Source organism: Chelonoidis abingdonii, chromosome 2, assembly GCF_003597395.2.
Source record: "Chelonoidis abingdonii isolate Lonesome George chromosome 2, CheloAbing_2.0, whole genome shotgun sequence".
In the NCBI taxonomy this organism is placed as follows: Eukaryota; Metazoa; Chordata; order Testudines; family Testudinidae; genus Chelonoidis; species Chelonoidis abingdonii.
In genome coordinates this window covers 215,859,115-215,878,221 of record NC_133770.1, presented here as the reverse complement: position 1 = coordinate 215,878,221, position 19,107 = coordinate 215,859,115, and the positions used below count along the sequence as shown (strand labels likewise).

The following is a 19,107-nucleotide window of genomic DNA, read 5'->3' as shown; positions in this document are numbered from 1 at the left end:
AGCTGGAGTCCAGGATTGTTGTTGCAAGTCTTTCATGTGTGTTTTTCTTTAGAGTTTATGCCTTGGTAACTCCTGAGCACTGAGGGGTTCATTTTAACTTTTACCAACTAATGTACTTCTAAGGAATAGACTAATCTTGGATGCAAGGCATACTTTTCTGCACCTTCCAAAATCTACTACAACAAAGGTATACTTGGAGTAGTGTGGATTACTCACATGAAACTAGGCACAATCTAGCCTAAAATGTAAATCCATTATAACCCTTATTTCTTAAGTATGGTTTAAAGTAATTGGGACTTTAAAGCACTCCTCTCCATCATTTGAGGTGAACACTTGCCATGTAAACATTTTAGCAGACAGTTCTTGTTTTTCACTTAATATAGGCTATAACTGTGCTTCTGGAACTCACTATCCCAGTGACACTACATTTAATAGATGTTACTGGCCTTGCAATACCACTGGAGTAATATTGACTGCTACCCTCAATATGCCATAATCCTTACCCTAGAGATTCAAACATCATAATAGTGTCGTATATTTAATCTCCAAAGGGAGTGTCACATTTTATTTTGGTGCTGGTGCTGGTGGTCTGGGTAGCAGGAGCTCACAAAGGCCCAATATCTCTGAGCTCTAACTAGAACTCTAGTTAGACCCTTTACATTTGAACAAGGGTACTACTTGTCCACTTTGTTTTCTTTTTTTACTCTATTTCATTGCCCCACTAAGATGCTGGGCCAGCACACTGGGATTTCTACCAGTCCATTTAAGGAAAAACAAAACAAAATAAAGAAGGAAAGGTCCAGTTTGTGGGTATGCCTGCTGATCGAATTTTGGGGTGGTAAGTTCAATGGTTACTCTATACAACCATGCCTGCCCCTTCCCCTCTCACTGCCTCTACTTTGTGTCCCTTATTATTTTCTTTTGAGGTGACAACATTGCTTCTGAGGAGTCTAATACACTGATAAGTAAATCCTTAGTTAACTCTTTGGTGCTGGGCTGATCAGGAGCTCCTGCATGACACACAGGCATTTTTTTAATGTCTGTGTCATGTTGAGATAATGCCTCTTGGAGTCAGTATTTAAGAGATGTTGGATCACAGGAACAGGAAGAAACTGGCCATAAAACTTAGTTCTTTTTGTTATAAAATACGTTAGCTATATCCATTGGTATAAAAGCTTCATGCCTCAGTCTCCTTCCTGTAAAGCCTACGTCACAGGCTGTTGTGAGCAGCAGTCAGTGTCTGTAAAGCGCTTTGTAAACTTGAAGTGCTGTATAATGGGTACATTTTTTAGAAAGAAGAGTAATATATGCAGCTAGGAATGGGAGGAAAGTTTTGTGTTGTGTTGCCACTCAACATATTCTTAATCAGCATCATCCACTACACTGCAAGTAGTTTTGAACTTTCTGCACTAGTGTACATTCACTTGCTTTCCTGGGTGCGAAGTTTAAGTATTCTGTGAAGAATTTTACGTGTGGAAAAATCAAGTTCAGCAATAAGTGACACTTAAGTCACTGTGGCTTTCAGTTATGGAAAGTGGATCTTAACCTGAACACCTTTGTTTTTAGGTATAGACATGTTACAAAGACATTGCGCCTTGAGTGTGTTAAATAGCTTTTGGTGAAAGAAGATTCTATTTTTGGGCTGTTAGTGAGGAACCAGCTTCAAACGGCGTCAAAGGGCAAGGCACTGTGTGCCTATCTTTCATATCTGGGTCATTTGTTACACCTGCATAATCATTTTTGCCGGTGCATGTTTTGTAACTACTGTTAAACAATTTGGTCCTATGGTGAAAAGTTCTAATTTGACACTCTTAAATAAGTGTTCCCTTTGAATATTGTTGCCTTCTTACTGTTCATTTTAACTACTAGTTTGCTGTAATATTTTTAAGTTGATCTTTTTAAATTTGTTTTATTTTCAAAACGCACTTGCTTTATTTTTAAGCTCTTAGAGATTTGTTTGATTCCATGGATAAAACGTCCTCCAGCATCCCACCCATCATTCTCCTGCAGTTTTTACACATGGCCTTCCCACAATTTGCAGAGAAAGGTGATCAAGGCCAATATCTTCAACAGGTAAAGACTTTCACTTAACTTCCAATGTAGTATACAGTGTCCAAGCAATACATTTCTGGAAAAGAGGTATTTATGAAATAACTTATTCTGTTGTAGAATACAGTTGCAAAGCATTAACTCAACAGAAAATTACTACTTCTAGCTATTGAAGTCCAAATATTATTCTGTAGCCTTTTGTATCCCAAAAGCTAGATGTTTTTGTGGGGTATGGGAAAAAAAGTTGCATGCAGAGTCAAACACCAGCTCAGCAAAATGAGTATTTTTGGAATGGCAACAAGTTCATAGTTAACGAATTATCAGGTTCCAAACTTTGTTATAATCGGGATTGATAGTAGTTTCATAATAGTACATATCTAACATCATAAATGCCAATTATTGGTATCTAGTCAAATTTCAATATTCTGTTTTTTTTCATAGGATGCCAATGAATGCTGGGTACAAATGATGAGGGTACTGCAGCAAAAGTTGGAAGGGATAGAAGGTGATGCTCTTATGGAGGTAATTGAAATCATCTTACATTATTCTATGATTCTGACTATAGATGTGGCTATAATACAGTATTAATGATTTACATTCCTATTGGGTGAGTATGTCAATAAATAGTTGAACCAATTTCATTAGGTTGGAGCATTACCAGGTTCTCCTTAGGTTATATTTATAGTGTAATAAATGAAATTGCCTCATGATCTTGAAGGCCAGTGCAACATTGGGGTGCCTGTGCTATGGAAGAAGTCTCCATGTTGGCCCTACGTAAGCCAGTGTGGAAGACCACAATGGTGAAGGGCCACAGAATTAGTGCTTATGTGAGTCCAGTGGCCCTAATATTCTATTCATTTGATATGACGTCCGTTTCTGAAAACTGTCATCATGCTTTGTGGATTCAGAGAAGGATGTCAGCAGGAATGCTGCGGCAAACAGGATTAGCTTAGTAAATTCATCAAGAACTTTATTTCCTCCAGGGTTAAGGGCGAGACTTCCCCCAAAGTGTAGCTTTAAAAAAAATACTTTGTGGAGTGTCTTGGTTTACAAAGGTCAGTGATAAAATAGCTTTGTTTATAGTTTAAGAAGTATTAGAGAACTCTACCTTTCAATGAAAAATAAAGTGATGCTGTTTTTAATAACAAAGACATTTGCTGTTTCTTGCCAGTATTATGGTCTGAAGAGACTGCTTTCACAGTAATTACATGCTAACGTTGGTGTCTAGTCTAAATCTTTTTCACTCTGATAGGGAGACTAAGCAAATGAAATTTCAGCTTACCTATGGTTACACAAGAAAAACTAGGTATGTGTTCTTTTGGAGTGAATAGGCATTAATGAACTGTCTTTTAAAAGTACTTAATTGTAGTCTGAATGGAAAAGATTGTGTTTTTGTTTGCTACTTTAAAATTATAATAGAACCTGTTTTGCAGACTGACTCTGGAGTTCCAGCAGCAGCTTCTAAAAAGAAGAGTTTAGTTGATCAATTCTTCAGCATTGAATTTGAAACAACGTATCCTAAGGATTTTAAATCAAGATCTAAAGAGCCATAGTGATTTAGTTACTTAGAGTGGGGAGGGGATTTCACACATAAAGGATGACATAAATGAAAAGTTTAACCCAGGAGAGGCTAGAGAGATAAGATACTTGGCTAAAAGATGCATCTGGTATTGTAGAAATTCATAAAAGCATATCACAAAAATTAGAATAAGCAGTAACAGGAAAAATGGTACCTTTGGAAACTTTTTTTAAAAACAAAGCTCAAATACCCAATGTCTCTCCGTTAGAAACTAATAGCATTTGAAGTTCTTTGCCTCAGGAAATGCTGAGAGTCTACTTGTACCTGGATACCGACGATACCTTAATATAAAAGGGACTAGATGGGCACTCATTTAGTCACTGATTTGAGTGTTGCTGATGTTCTTGGCAATGTACAAAACATGAAGTAAACTATCCCTTTCCTGAGGAATTTTGTCAAATGCAACAAATAAGTCTCTCACCCTCAGGTGAGTAGGAAGTGGATTCATCATGCAATTTTCAAAGAGTAGCGCTTTTTAATAGAAAAATAATTTGTGTAGGGAAGTGGAGCAAGACTGACATGCTCCACAGAAGTGGCATTTCAGTCATCTACCCATAATGGAGCTGAGTGCCATGTTTGGGCCTGGAGAGTATTTCTCTCTCCTCCCCCCCCCCCCCCCCCCATGAACATATGTGGAAGGACCTGAGGCAGTTTGTTTGCTTTTCTGAGATGTTGAGAGCGAAATATCTGTTAAGATCAGGGTAGTAATTCTATATAACTTGATGCAGAGTCAGGCATTAGATCTTTTTGGAGCAAGAGAGCCATGCTTTTCTGCTTTCATACCATGGACCTCATTTTAGTTTCTAAGCCCCTAAACTGTGGGTGAGGAGCAGAATGCATAGGGTAGGAGAACAGATACATAGGTCAGTGGCATGATGAAATGAGTCCACAGAAAGTTTGGGGTGTAGCTTAGAGAATGGGGAGGACATGGTAATGGAAGGGCATATGGAACAGAGATGAAGGTGTAGGAAAGGGAAGAGTTAGCTGATAAGGAGACTAGGAGGTGCATGGTGAAAGGAACTGCAAATGAGGAAAGCCTGGACATAGATGATCCTCTATCAAGTAGTCACCTGATAGGAAGAACAGTGAAAGGAGGCGAAGGATAAAATTAGAGAAGAGGAAGTGATGGGGAGAATAGTTACAGAGTTAAGGAAGAAAGAAAGGAAGTTGGGATAGGAAGGAAGAAGGCATGGAAAGGGATGTGTACAATCATTAAGGATATGATTTAGTCACGGATTCAGTGACTTTACTGGATGTCTGTGACTTCAGCTGTCAGCAGCTGAAGGCGGGGCTGAGCACACTCCTCTGCCCTCCATGGCTGCCACTGGGACTGTGTGACCCCTCTGCAGCTTCGGCTGGAGCCACAGCCACAATTGCTGCTTCCCCCTCTCCCCCACAATGGCTGGCACCAGGGCCATGTGCCCCTGCGCCCAGTGGCTGTGGCCAAGGCCATGCATCCCTGCTCTGCAGCTGCAGGGCCAGAACTAGGGCTGTGTGCTCTCTACTTCCTCGTCTCCCCACCACAAACTGTGCTGGGGCCAAAGCCAGGGCTGTGCCCCCTCCCCACCCATGGTAGTGGGACTAATTGTCATCCCCCCCCCCCCCCNTCCAGCCATCATTCCTCTTCTCTCCCTAGCCTTGCCACCTTGTTAGTTTTAGTAAAGTCACAGTCAGTCTCCCGTGAATTTTTGCATATTGTCCGTGACTTTTTTAGTAAAAAAAAAATAACCGTGACACAATCTTAACTTTAACCATCATAAAATACCTATCAGTTTTCAAAGAGATGGCTGTTCAGTGGTCTGAAGTGCGGGGAGCGTAGGAGATAGCAGATGTAGAAGAACTTAGGGCAATTGTCTCTACTCCCCTCATTCGCTATCAGTGGAGTGTAATGTCGAAGCAGATCCCAGGATTTGATATTGGCAAACCAAATAGAGTAAAATGGCCTTTGCAAGGTTGTGTCAACAAAACGTGTATTGCGAGCTGTGGCTGTTTCCATGGATTAACGCTTTAGCCATTAGACTGGTTAAAGCAGAGAAGAGTGGGTGGAGATTTATTTAACAGAAGGGCTTTTCAGTGTTCCAAATCTTAGTAGTTTCTTTCTGATATTAAAACCACATTTATGTAAAAATTAAGGGAGGAGTAAAAATACTGTCTAATCAGGCTCTTCAGATTGTATTAACTGTTTAGTATTCCATTGATGCTACTAATGTAAATAGAGCATAGTTCAGCTCTTAGGGTATGATGGTTTTCCTTAATTGCATGAAGCATGAAATGTACAGAATCAGAAGAGGAGGAAGTAACTAAAGGAAAAGAGAATCAACTTCAACTTAGCTGCTTTATTAATCAAGAAGTCAAATATCTTTTTACAGGACTTAAATTGGTAAGTAGTATTAAATATATCGTTTGATTTATATTCTAAATTACCTATGTCAGAGCTCTGGGCTTTCAGAGACCATATCTGACAGCAAGCTTCACTTCCCAACTTTAAAAGGTAGCTGACCTTTTGAGGTGGAATATGGCAAGAGGAAAAGGGGAGGTAAATTGTTTATTAACCAACAATAAAACATAATAGAGCACTAGCTGGAATCTGACATAGTGCAGCCAGAGATTGATTTCTAATTCCAGCTGTCTTCAAGAAAATCTATTGATCATGCTTAGGGCTCTGTGTCTGTCACAGAGGTCACGGAAGTCACAGATTCCATGACTTCCTGCACCTTCGTGACTTCTGAATTAGCCAGTGTGGGGCTGTCCCCAAGGCTAGCTGCTCAGGCGGCCCTGGGGGCAGCAACATCGGTCACTGCTGGAGTGGCTCTGCAGCTAGCTCCTAGGCTGGACCGTCTGAGCGGGGTTGGCCCCCAGGAGATTCTTCCTTGCCCTCCCTCCCCCCCCAGCAGTGACCAAGTGGCAGCAGACCCCCTGGGGCTTCCCTCCCCCACCTCCTCCCCAGCGACAGCCTGAGCAGCAGCAGGTCCCCTGGGGTCCCCGCCTCAGTTCAAGGGTATTTATGGTATAAGTCACGGAGAGGTCATGGGCCATGACTTTTTGTTTCTTGTCCATGACTTTTACTAAAAATAACCATGATTAAATTGTAGCCTTAATTGTGCTGAATTGTGCTCCCAAACTATCATAGGGTTTGGATAAATATTCTTATTTGAACTGAGACCAAAAAAGCAAATGACCTAAACGCTTGGAGTATGTCTTTCCAGGAATAAGGCCAAATACTTTGTACTACTGAGAAAAACATGTAGGTAGTACCATTTTTAATTGCAGCTATGTTTATCAAGTCAGCCATTGCTGAATTTGCCACCACCTACAGAAAGATGCTCCTTTGGCTGTTGGTGAAATAGCTGGCAGACCAAGCGGGAGCAGAAGCATACTGGTAGGCCAAACAAGCAGAATGCCAAATTTGAGAACCCTTCCTACACAAATGGTGTAAGGGAATACTAAGCTGACAAACACAAAAGGAAGGGGTACCTGTTAACTTCCTCAGCAAACTATCACATTTTTTTTCTTCTATTTCACTCGTCCAATGATAACTGCTACAATGGCTAGTGTACTGTCAGCAATAAATTCTGAGGCAAACAAATTTACAGCAGCCTAAAGTAGAAGAACATTTAAAAGTGAGTTATTAAAAACTAATGCTACCCTCCTGCAAAAATTGTGGGGCTTTCCTGTGAATTTAAGCTTAACATGCAATATTATATGCACGGCCAGATTACCACCAGGTGTAGTATTTGTATAAAATAATAGTACTTTGAGAGTTGTTTACATTTTATAAATTATTTCCAACAAGAGTTCTCTTATTTTTGAGAGAAATAGTGTATATGGGATGAGAAACCATATATAAATTTTAAAAAAAAATTACATGGCTTTCATCTAAATTGAAGTAGAGTAAGTAAATTTCTCCAGCTAGAAAAATCAAGGGTAAGGCTGAGAACCTCTTTTTGGGACAAACCGCCTGAGGGAAAACTGACCTCCAGAATTCCCCAAACTTAAAACTTGGGGGGAGAAAGTCATGACGACGACAACCAGGCCACTCTAGCTTTTTACTAGTCTTAGTCTGCACCTGGAGGAGGTCCTTGTGGAAGAAATGCTGTGCCAGCAGAACATTACTGTCTGGCTTCTTGGACTGGAATTCCAGCCCCTGCTCTGAAAGCCAGGAGACTCAACCGAAGAACTTGCGCAAAAAAAAAAACAAAAAATACCCATTACCTTAAGTGTCATATTTTTCTTTTTGGTTTCTCTTGTTTTCATTGTCTGGAGATATCGCAGTCTAGTTTAGCGTTTCTATTTTTAGAGTATGGAAATGTGCATGCATAAAGTCTGAATGAGGAAGGTACCAGAAGGAGAGTTCCTTTGGTCCAAACAGCTCTAAATACTGTCAAATAAAACTATTCTCTAAAGTGTGTTTAAAAGTCCTGAAAGGTTTGAAATTGCCATCTGTAATTTCTGGTAAATAAAAGTGGTGAAACTTGTGTTTATAATACATGTTAACTGACTCCCTTGATAACAACACGGATGGGGGAAAGAAAGGTAGCTGCCACACAAGAACTGAATTCTAAGAAGGTAGATTTATAATTAGCTCTGAGGTTGTGCTCTAGACATTAGATGGTTTTGTTTCAGTATTAATCAGCTCCAAGTTAGAAATCTGACTTTGATTACAAATCCCAACTAATCAATTTTACCAACCAGGAATCCTCTCTAAAATGTGTAAGTATTGACTGGTTTTGATATTTGATTATTTAACTATGATTTTAACCCCAGTCCAATATTGAGACTAATGTATTGATTTTTATCTTGATTTAATAGTTTATTGCTTTAGTCTGTAGTTTACTATTAGTAATAGCTTAGCTTTGGTGATATATTTTCTTGATCTTATTTTTAAGTGTTAATAAACTTTTATAAAAAGATATACTTAGTCACATTTCTTTTAATAATCATGGTTCCTAAACCTTTTAAGAACCTGGACGGATACCAGGTTGTTAATCTAAATGTCTGATCAGCTCCCCCTAATTAATCTTTGGTTTTCATGTTACTTGGTTTTGTTTGGATTTTATATTTCTTATGTTTTCTACTAATGTGTTTCTTAATAATTCAAACAGTGTTCTAAGATAAGCGTGTTACTCAGTTCATTGATAAAACTACATGGATAAAATATTTATTTTAATTAACATTTACAGTGTTACTATTATAATTGCTTATATCCAAAATCTCTCACTGCTCAACTAATTTATAGCATGTAATTTTCTGGGGTCGGAGAAAAGCATGCTCTCAGGAGAGAATTATATGATATCTTTAAATTAAGCATCACAAATGTCTATGGCACTGAAGAAAAACATGGTCCTTGTGCAGAGAGCTCTCCTATTCTAAGCTCTTATGATATATCAAGCTGTAGCAACCAGGTAGAAGAGTTTGATGGGTGGAATAAAGATTAGGGTTAAAATTGTATCTTTTCCATGCAACTGCTTTGGTTTTTATGTTGTATAGGTGTGCATTAATTCAGTGTTAATATTATTGCTAATTTTTTTTACAGCGTCTTCAAGACGAAATCACAAAACTTTCTCCAACGTTGCAAAGAAATGCTTTGTACATCAAATCTGTGAGTAGTAATCAGTCATCACCATTCTTGTAATCTTATTAACTTCATCATGTTGACAAGAACTTTCTGGCTCAAAACACTGAGTTGTTACTGGAACAGAAGGTGTTGAACCTTTGCAGATTTCCAGAACCAAGTAGTGTAAAAACCTGAGCAATTTATTACTTCATTTAATCTAGAGGCTCCAGTCAAGATGTGGCATTTTTGTGCTAAGTGTTGCACAAACACATAGGAAGACCCAGTCTCTCTAAGAAGAGCCTACAATCTAAGAAAAAAAATGCTAAATGTCTAAATTCTCTGTGAAAATCTGAAGTATAATGAATCCCTCTAAATATTTTCTTATTTAGTCCAAGATTAGTCGTTTGCCTGCCTACCTGACTATTCAGATGGTTCGATTTTTTTACAAAGAGAAGGAATCAGTGAATGCCAAAGTTCTTAAGGTCAGTAGCAACCTTCATTAACATTATATTGACGTTTAGAGTTTTTATAAACTTGGAGATCAGAATTTTATTCTAGTTCATTAACACTTCAGACAGAATACGATCTGCAAGTATTTTTGCTCTCAAATTACTCCTTATAGACAGAACATCTTCATTCCAAAAGCATACAGTATCTTTGAATAAAGAAACATATTGAAACTGCCACAAAAACTACAATGTCAAATTAAATGTTTTTCTGCATGGGACTGAAGTTAAGTTGGCCTGATGCTATTAAGCATTTTTTACCCTGTCTTTCACCATTCGTTCAGAGGAGGATGTCACATTTGCTACTTTGTGACTATCTTGTCTGGGGTGAGGGCTTTTGCTTTCAGCTTACTCCCCAATCAACATTCTGAGGGGAGAACTTCCAAACTTAGTGGACCTGTTATCTTTGCCTGACTGCTTCATTTTGTGGTGTTCAGGCAGCAGAGCTGCTTAGATTTACTTTGTGATGGTCCGACAGGGAAGAACCTGCCTCTCCACCTGCTTTTAGGAAAAGGAATGAAAAAGAAAATGGAAATTACATAAAATAAAGGCTTGTGTGGCCCATTTATGATATGACAGGGCCACCAAGAAAATGTGTGCATGTAGAATGGAAGAAGGATGTGTCAAATGAGAGCAGGAAGGCAGAGGCAGCTTTAGGTATAAGAAGTCTCTTGGGGCTTTACTTATTTGGAGGGACCTATAATCCTGTACTACTTTGACACTCTCCTTTCCTGAAACCCACTGAAAAGCAGCACAAGAAAAAAGTCTCGCTTTCTTCTAGCACGAAGTAAAGGCTGTTTTTGTGAGAGGTTGGAAAAGATCTGAATGCTTGCATGGAACAGATCCTATATACAGTACTCTGTTTTGCATAGTGACACAGTTTAGAGGTGAGTAGAGAGATTGCTGCAATGAGGGAAGATGTGAAGGTGTGCATAGCTATAGAACACAGATGTGCCAGTTTATATGTAGCTTGTCAGTGGGGTGTGTACATGGGGTTATTTGTTTGCACAGCATATGTAGCTAGGCTGTAGGTGTGTTTACTTGTGGTGATTATACATGTTTTTGTCCTCTAGCTATGCCACTACAAAGTTGCACAATAGTGATTGATGTTGCTACATTGGGCCACTTTGAATACACAGTTAAAAAGTAGAAATTTTACAGTGGGCATAAGTCAATTAGATTTCAGTTAAGAAAAATTTAGTATACACAAATCTACAAAATAATTTTCCCAAGAATTCAGGGCAAGTTCTATGCCCAGTTTTAAATTTTTATCTTTTTTTAGTTTAGATTGCAAGTATACATTTTTACGCTCAGCAACTGAAAAATAGCCGTGCATTTGGTGCCTAATACAATTAGATGCCATTAGTGACTATGCAGCTGAAAACATAGTAAAAATAATGTAGTTAGCATGCCAAAAGCCAGTTCTTAACTCCTCATAGCTTTAATTTTACTTGCCTTTATTTAAAACCAAGAAAGTGACAATTTCTGATAAACATCAAGTCACATGTAGTGGTTAATTCTGTAATTCAGCACAAATAACTGTCTCCCTTCTTGAAGGTTCATATGGGAGATTCAGCATTTGCCAAATTAAAAAAAGAAAATAAAAATACCTGGATATGAGACAAAGTATGGAAAGTTTCAGTCCCAAAGGAAAGCTAAGATTTAGTGAAAATGGAATTATGATAGAAACTGAGTTTCAGACTTGACAGCATTGAGAATGACAGGTGCCAATTATGTGGTAGAGGATGGAATAAGAGGCCCTTTTCTGCCTGGACTGGTTCTTCTCTGCCTTGTGTCCCTGCCAGCAAGTCAGATGCCTGCAACAGGCTTCCAGGAATACTCAGTGAAAGCTCTCCCTTTTAGTGGAGCGGGCCCATTAGCTGACTGGCATCATGCAGCTCGGGGAGCGTGGCCTACTCTTTCAGCAGTGCAGCTTGTATACTCTTCATACTTAAAAATGGATTGATCTTGGCAGATAAATATCTATTCCTACAAAGATGAAATGACACAAGAACTAGGGGTCAGAAATGAAATTAATAGGCAGCAGGTTTAAAACAAATAAAAGCAAGTATTTTTTTCATACAACAGAGTCAGCCTGTGGAACTCCTGGACAGAAGATGTTGTGAAGGCCAAGACTATAACAGGGTTAAAAAAAGAACTAGATAAGTTCATCAAGGATAGGCCCAACAATGGCTATTAGCCAAGATGGACAGGGATGGTGTCCCTATCCTCTGTTTGCCAAAAGCTGGGAATGGGCAACAGGGGATGGATCACTTGATGATTACCTGTTCTGTTCATTCCCTTTGGGGCACCTGGCATTAGCCATTGTCGGAAAACAGGATACTGGACTAGATGGACCTTTGATCTGACCCAGAATGGCCATTCTTATGACAACTAGTAGTACTGTAAAAGAGTAAAATAAAGAACTGTGCTAGGTATGAACACTTTGAGAAAGCATTCACTAATTGTATTTAAAATGAAATTATAAATTCGTATCAGTAAGTAGATAGGCAATCTAAACTCTGTGCTCAGAGATAAATAACTGAATCCCACTGAGATGTCAGTTATTCAGTGTATCTATAGAGAAAGGACTGTTGACATGTAAATGTTTGTATTGACTGTGTTTTAGTTTGTTGCAGCTTACACCGCATTGGCCTGTTACAGAGAAACACACCAACGCTGCCCCAAATGCAGACATACATACATATTTGTACAGTAACTCTTCACTTAGTCATCCCAGTTAACATTGTTTCGTTGTTACATTGCTGATCAATTAGGGAACATGCTCGTTTAAAGTTGTGCCATGCTCCCTTCTAACGTTGTTTGACAGCTGCCTGCTTTGTCCACTGCTTGCAGGAAGAGCAGCCTGTTGGAGCTAGCTGGTGGGGGCTTGGAACCAGGGTGGACCAGCAGCCCCCCTATCAGCTCCCCACTCCCCTGTGTGGCAGCCACCCAGCAGGCTATCAATTGCCTGGCAGTTCAGCTGTCCCTCCCCCACTTCCATGTGCTGCTCCTGCCGTCTGCCTTGGAGCTGCTCCCTGAAACTCCTGCTTGCTGTGTGGGAGGGGAAAGAGGGAGGGCTAATGTCAGGGTGTTCCCCTGCTCCTCCCCCCCACTTACCCATCTCCATAGACCTGTTGGGTGTGGGGGAGGACACAAGACGACTCAGGATGGAGGAGCTTGCTGGTAGCAGCTGCTGGATCAGGAAGTTGAGACACTTAAAATGGCAATGTACTTAGACTGTGGTCAGCGTACTTAAAGGGTCAGTGCGCATCTGTCTCTCTCCCACTCTCTCTTTCCCACCTGCATTGTCTGTGTGTCTGCCTCTGTCTGCATGCTGTCTCTGCTCCCTCCATTTGTGCTGCCTTGTAGAGTGTGAGGTTACATTAACACCATGTTAACCCTTGAGGGCTCAGCCGAGTGCTAGTTCATCATTTAGCACTAAGGCATTCCCCAGGAAATATCCCACCCTCTGACTCCACCACCTCAACTAAGCTTCAGAATCATCATTGCTGTGTATAGTATAAAATTGTTTAACACTTACACTGTGCGTGTGTGTGTGTATATATAATAGTCTTTTGTCTTGTGAAAAAAATTTCCCTGGAATCTAACCCTCCGTAGTTACATTAATTCTTATGGGGAAATTGGATTCACTTAACATCGTTTCGCTTAAAGTCGCATTTTTCAGGAACATAATTACAACGTTAAGCGAGGAGTTACTGTAGTCAGTTTTTCAGCAGAGAGGTAATCGGACAGTTGTGTGCATTTCTATAACATCTAGTATCTATTTTATAACATCTTAAATTATTTTCTACTTTTGAATAAATCAAAAAAAGGCTGTCAGAAATATGGCTACGTGCATTTAAATTATCAGAGGGGATTGGCTTTCTATGGAAAAACACTTCTTTAATATGGAATTCTAAAGTGAGCTAATAGCCTGACTCTCTTTTTTGTAACTTTGTTCCTAGGATGTCAAATTTCCTCTTATGTTGGATGTATATGAGTTATGTACATCAGAACTTCAAGAAAAGATGGTCCCATTTCGGTCAAAATTCAAGGATCTAGAAGACAAAAAAATAAATCAGCAGCCAAAGAATGTAGGTTACATGACTATTTCTTAGCCATTTTGATTTATGTAGTATCCTAAATTGTTTTTCATATAATCAAGGAAAGTGGGATAGCATGTCTTAAAGCTAATATGTATCAAGTCATAATATACAAGCCTGCATGCTGACATAGTGGGCCATAGTTTGAATTTTTTTCATGACTTAATCTATCAAATCCATTTTTTTTTAATTCCACAAACTGTTCCTGGAAAACTCTCCATCTAGCTTCTACGCACAGTTGTAATTGGTGAGCTGAATAGTAGATACTTTAGATTTATTGAATGTATGAAAAAGTGATTTTTTTTTTTTCAATTTCATAAATTGATATGTTAAAGCAATTTAAACTGCAATTTTGTGGGCTGTGAAAGCTGCTTATTGTATAAGAGAATGTTGACCTGGTCATACCAATGTGCTTTAATGTCAGTCATACCAACTTTAACTTAAAAGGACTTGCATATAAACAAGGCTGTGCCCAGGGAAAGTGATCAGATTACAAAACTTCAGCTTTGTTTCAAGAACCTGGAGTATATGTCTTTCAAAACTCAAAGTTGGAATATTCAGCAGTATTTGGGGGGAAAAAAATACATGCCTAATCTGGTTAAAAAATTCACCTCACATGACATAAAAGTCTCATCCAAGGATAGGGCAGAAAAACAATTCCCTTAAATATTACACATTATTCATTACCTATTGCAAAACTGAGCAAAATGTCTCTCATATATACATGTACAATAAGTGTAACAAAGCAGTCAGCATAGCTGTTTGAATGGAAAAAAGTGTTGTATGCCAGCTCTTACATGGGAGCAACTTGTTTGTTACTATTTCCTGAAAAATCAGCTTCTAGGAAATGCAAGTTAAATCACTCTTACCAGACAAATATGTTGTTTGTGCTTTAATTTTAGTAGACAAATTGTTCCAAAAATATGGTGCAGTTGATCCTTTTTTTGGCAGCTGGAGACCAGTCACATAGAACAAAGTTTTTGCTATGCATAAGTATTTTCTATAAATATGTAAACTGTGATGTGCCCAAATACTGCTGCTTACTGGCAGATCATTTAAATCTCAATAGAATGAAGCTGCTCTCTCAGCTCTATACCCTAAAGGGGTGCCAAGTGGTTGTGATGGGTATTGAATTTGAAGAGCAGGAGTAGATGAGGGATTTACGTGCTTCGATTTTTGCTTATAGAAATATCCTGTGCTGTAACAATTTTGTTGTATCCTGTATGCTACACTGATCTAGGTTCTTCTTTTAAAAAGATGTTAAGTTGTACGTTAAGCTATATCACTGTATAGATATTGCTAAAGTTAGACTGTTCATATCCAATGCCCCATGAGCTTTCATTTCAGTCTTTGGAGGAGGATTTTTTTCCCTTTAGATGGGGGAGAAGAGGTGTTATTGTGAACAGAATTGATTACCGTTTAGTTTGTCTCCCATCTTTTTATTTTCCTTTCTATCCTCTCCCCTGCTTTCAGAGGGACCCTAGCAAGAGCTGAAAACTTTCTATTGCAGAATCTTATTGGCACTCCAGTCCATTTTCAGCTGTTTATTTTGTCCCTGTTGGGTGATTTTGAGTGCCAACCTTGAGATCTTAGTGGTGTCATTTTCAGAATGTGGCGGCTGAGCATATTTTGGAAATCAGGTTTCATTAAGGTGTTTAATATTAAGCAACCAAAAAAATCAAGGCAAACAATCTCTCTTGAAAGATGTAGGCCGTACATTTGATACAGGTATAGTAAAGCATTTTAAAATTAATCATCAAAAATTGTTTTCCAGTCTAGTAAAGGTGATGGTGCACAGAAAGAAGTTAAATATGAACCATTTTCCTTTCCTGATGGTAAGTGAATTTTGAGAGGTTTAATGTCAATTTGAAACTTGTATCCTAAGTAAGCAATCTTGTAAAATTATCTTGTATATGGGGAAAAATCTCCCCAGCAGAGAACTTTATTTTTCATTACTTTGAAAATGCATTATCAGAAACCCTGGTGCAGTGTAATGGAATGGAAAGATTAATGGCAAGCTGAGGCGTGTTTGCTGTCTATTTAAGACACTTCCATCACAGAAGCCCTATATTCATTCACGGGACAAGCAGATTACATGCTCTGCACTGAGAGGCACTTGCATTGTGATATACAGTTGTTTTCCTGTCTCCTGGCTGGGTGTTAAAAGTTGAAGTCCAAAGTCAGAACTTAGTTTAAATAGAAATACTTATTTTGTAATTACCATGTTTTGGGTTTTGTAATTAGTACTCTCAGCTCATTTCTCTTGTAGAATCCAGGCTTAGGAATCAAGCAATGAAAAGTCCACTTAGGCAGCAGGTGTAGCAATGCGAGTTCAACTCCTACTCTATTGTGGTGGCGGTTTGACTCTGAATGGACAGGGGCAGCCAGGGAGTGGGTATATTGGTGGTAGAGCATTCAAATGATGATCCATTGAACAGATGAGCACAGATTGCTTCCAAAGGGACCATAGTGCACAACTTGTGAGGGACAAAAGACATGGGGTAGTGTGAACTCTCATCCAGTTCAGTTGCTTGTATTCTCCCATTTCAGATGCTGCTATCCATCTGTGTTCATACAGGTTTTTCCACGCTTCTGTGTTTACAATGATAAAGACTGCAAAGGAGTACTGCTCCTTTTTTCAGATGTATTTAAGATGCAGGTTGAAAAGTAAAACCTCAATGAGTGTAATTTAAGCTCCATTTTTTTAAAAAAAAATCTAACCATTGTACCTTACATTTGATTCTAAGAAATCACCACGTAGGGAGATACTGCCAGTACTGAGCTGCCAATTTTAAAGTAGTCTTCGCACACAATGAACAATGGCACATATCATCTACATACTTTCAGTAAATAACCATGCAATAAGAAAATACTTGTCCATGTTTCCGTCCAAGTTCACAATAAGAATAGGTATAGGAACTTCAAAATAAGTTTTCCATAACATATTAAGTTACCATGAAGAAAGAGAATTGTTTCCAAAACTAATGTTGGCAGGAAAATGAGATCTGCTTTTAAGTTCAACATGCTCTCAAAGAGAGCTCACTGGACTCGGCAGGATTTCTTCTATCCCAATTCAGATTACAAAATCATTTTGCCTTTTCTAAAAGAAATAACCCTGGTAAATAGTTGACTTAGTGATGCATTTAGTGTGGTGATAAATTACTACATGTGAATGGTAGTGACATCACTGGGGTTCCTTTCAAGTTGAAAAGCATGAATGATGACAGTTATTAAATCTGCAGAAACTGCTGTTGATCTTTATTGACCTGAAATGTTCTATTTCATATTGACTGTAGAACCATGCTGTAACCTGCAGTAGCGATCTGTACATTACTCTGCATTTGGGTTTCGATGCATTGTCAAGCCAGCAAAATCTAACTCTTGGTACAAGAAAAAAGCTGACCTAGGTTGCTTAAAACCATTCTATTTAAATGGAAAAATGTATTATCTGCACTAAGCAAGGTTAAAATTTTTAGTAATGTCAGGGAAAGGTGGAAGGTAGTAAACAAAAATTGACAGAAGCTGACAACTTGTCCAACATTTACTAAAAATACCCTGAGGGGGACAGAGTGCTGGCAGGGGCTTGCAGCTGGTCTGGCAGCCCTGCCCCAGAAGTCAAAGGTCCTGAAAGTCACAGAATCCATGAACTCTGTGACAGTCGTATCCTTAGCCATAAGTACTGTAGTATTCTGGCAAGGCAAGCTTAAACTGCGTGCAGATTTGTTACTCATTAGGCTGTGTGTCTTGCATGTAAAGTCCATTTACTGTGTGTAATCAATATGGTACAATTTTTCTCTCCAGATATTGGCTCCAACAACTGTGGTTTTTATGAGCTGCAGGCAGTGCTAACACATCAGGGAAGATCTAGTTCCTCTGGTCATTATGTGTCTTGGGTAAAAAGGAAACAAGGTAATATCCTTTACAATGCTGTTAACTAACAGACAAGTTAACCAGTGCAGTTAAGTTTTTCATTTAAACAAAGTATTTTTAAACAGGGCCTCAGTATTGCCCTTTCCTCCTACGGGATACTAGAAATAATTCTTAAATTATAAACCTGTAAATAATACAAGCATCTTTTTGTTTTTTGTAGATGAATGGATTAAGTTTGATGATGACAAAGTCAGCATTGTTACACCTGAAGATATTTTGAGGTTATCTGGGGGTGGAGACTGGCATATAGCTTATGTTCTACTCTATGGACCTCGCAGAGTTGAAGTAATTGAAGATGAAGCTGAACACTAGTCTACAGTTTTAGTGGTTCCTGTTTAGGTGTGAAATAAATGTTGATCACTGATCATTTCTTTATCCCTGGAGCTTTAGCATTGGAGACAATTTGTTCAAGCCCTTTCTCTTCACATGAAGTGGGAAATTAATCTATTTTGAAACTGATCTATGTACCAAACACTTAAAAAAATCATTGGACTGTACTGCTGCTCACTCACTGGTAGTAGGACACTTATTTACCTAAGAATAATTTTTTTTAATCTAACTGAAATGAGCCTCCCTCTTTCTCTTCTAACTTCAACCAAATATTTATTTCACACCTATTCTTACATCATTTGTTACTCTTGCATGGTTTATACCACTTGTTCAATAGCTGTCCATCCTTTGCCTTGTCTGACATAGAAGGGAAATTGTCTCCTTGTGTAATTCAGTGCTGCTGCCCATAACCCACACGAACATGGTTACAATCAAGTATTTGTCCAGTCTGACCTGCTGACTCAGTCTGTTCTGTTGCTGGCATTTCATGTCTTTAAAATAAATGGTGATCAACAACAATGATGCTGTTTAAAGTTATCCTTTCTTTGTCTTGAAATGTGACATGTCATCTGTGCTTAGAGCAGGCACTTACACTGCCTCTTAAACCACAACTAAACTACAAGTGAATCATGTCACTGTCCGCTAGCAGTACTGTTAGCACCTACAGGTAAATGCTATTGGTTCTTTAGCAGTTTAGTTTTTAAAAGCTGGATCTGTAACTGATTGAGCAGTATCCCAAAAGTAACTGTTGGGCTTAGTTACTGCTTAGGTTCTAGTGCAGGTGTAGGCAACTTATGGCACATGTGCCAAAGGCACCATGCAAGCTGGTTTTCAGTGGCGCACACACTGCCCTGGTCCTGGTCACTGGTCTGGGGCCTTTGCATTTTAAATGGAGCTTCTTAAATATTTTTAAAACCTTATTTACTTTACATACAGTAATAGTTTACTTATATATTATAGATGTATAGAATGACCTTCTAAAAACATTAAAATGTATTATTGGCATGCAAAACCTTAAATTAGAATGAATAAAGGCTGACCCCTCTTCTAGTG

At 38.7% G+C, this 19,107-nt stretch overlaps 1 protein-coding gene across 3 annotated transcripts in view; it reads left to right on the top strand.

Annotated features, from left to right (window-relative positions):
- USP14 (ubiquitin specific peptidase 14) overlaps positions 1 to 18,573 on the top strand; it is a 45,697-nt gene extending 27,124 nt beyond the window's left edge. For all 3 annotated transcript variants that reach the window (XM_032792375.2, XM_075062955.1, XM_032792376.2), the window contains 10 exons: positions 1,943 to 2,073; positions 2,491 to 2,571; positions 3,483 to 3,562; positions 5,894 to 6,008; positions 9,162 to 9,227; positions 9,572 to 9,664; positions 13,657 to 13,785; positions 15,569 to 15,629; positions 17,596 to 17,703; positions 17,885 to 18,573. In XM_032792375.2, coding sequence (XP_032648266.1) covers positions 1,943 to 2,073; positions 2,491 to 2,571; positions 3,483 to 3,562; positions 5,894 to 6,008; positions 9,162 to 9,227; positions 9,572 to 9,664; positions 13,657 to 13,785; positions 15,569 to 15,629; positions 17,596 to 17,703; positions 17,885 to 18,036 — 1,016 coding nt within the window. In that variant the 3' untranslated portion in view covers positions 18,037 to 18,573. The remainder of the gene's footprint in view (positions 1 to 1,942; positions 2,074 to 2,490; positions 2,572 to 3,482; positions 3,563 to 5,893; positions 6,009 to 9,161; positions 9,228 to 9,571; positions 9,665 to 13,656; positions 13,786 to 15,568; positions 15,630 to 17,595; positions 17,704 to 17,884) is intronic.
- Positions 18,574 to 19,107: the final 534 nt, after the last annotated feature.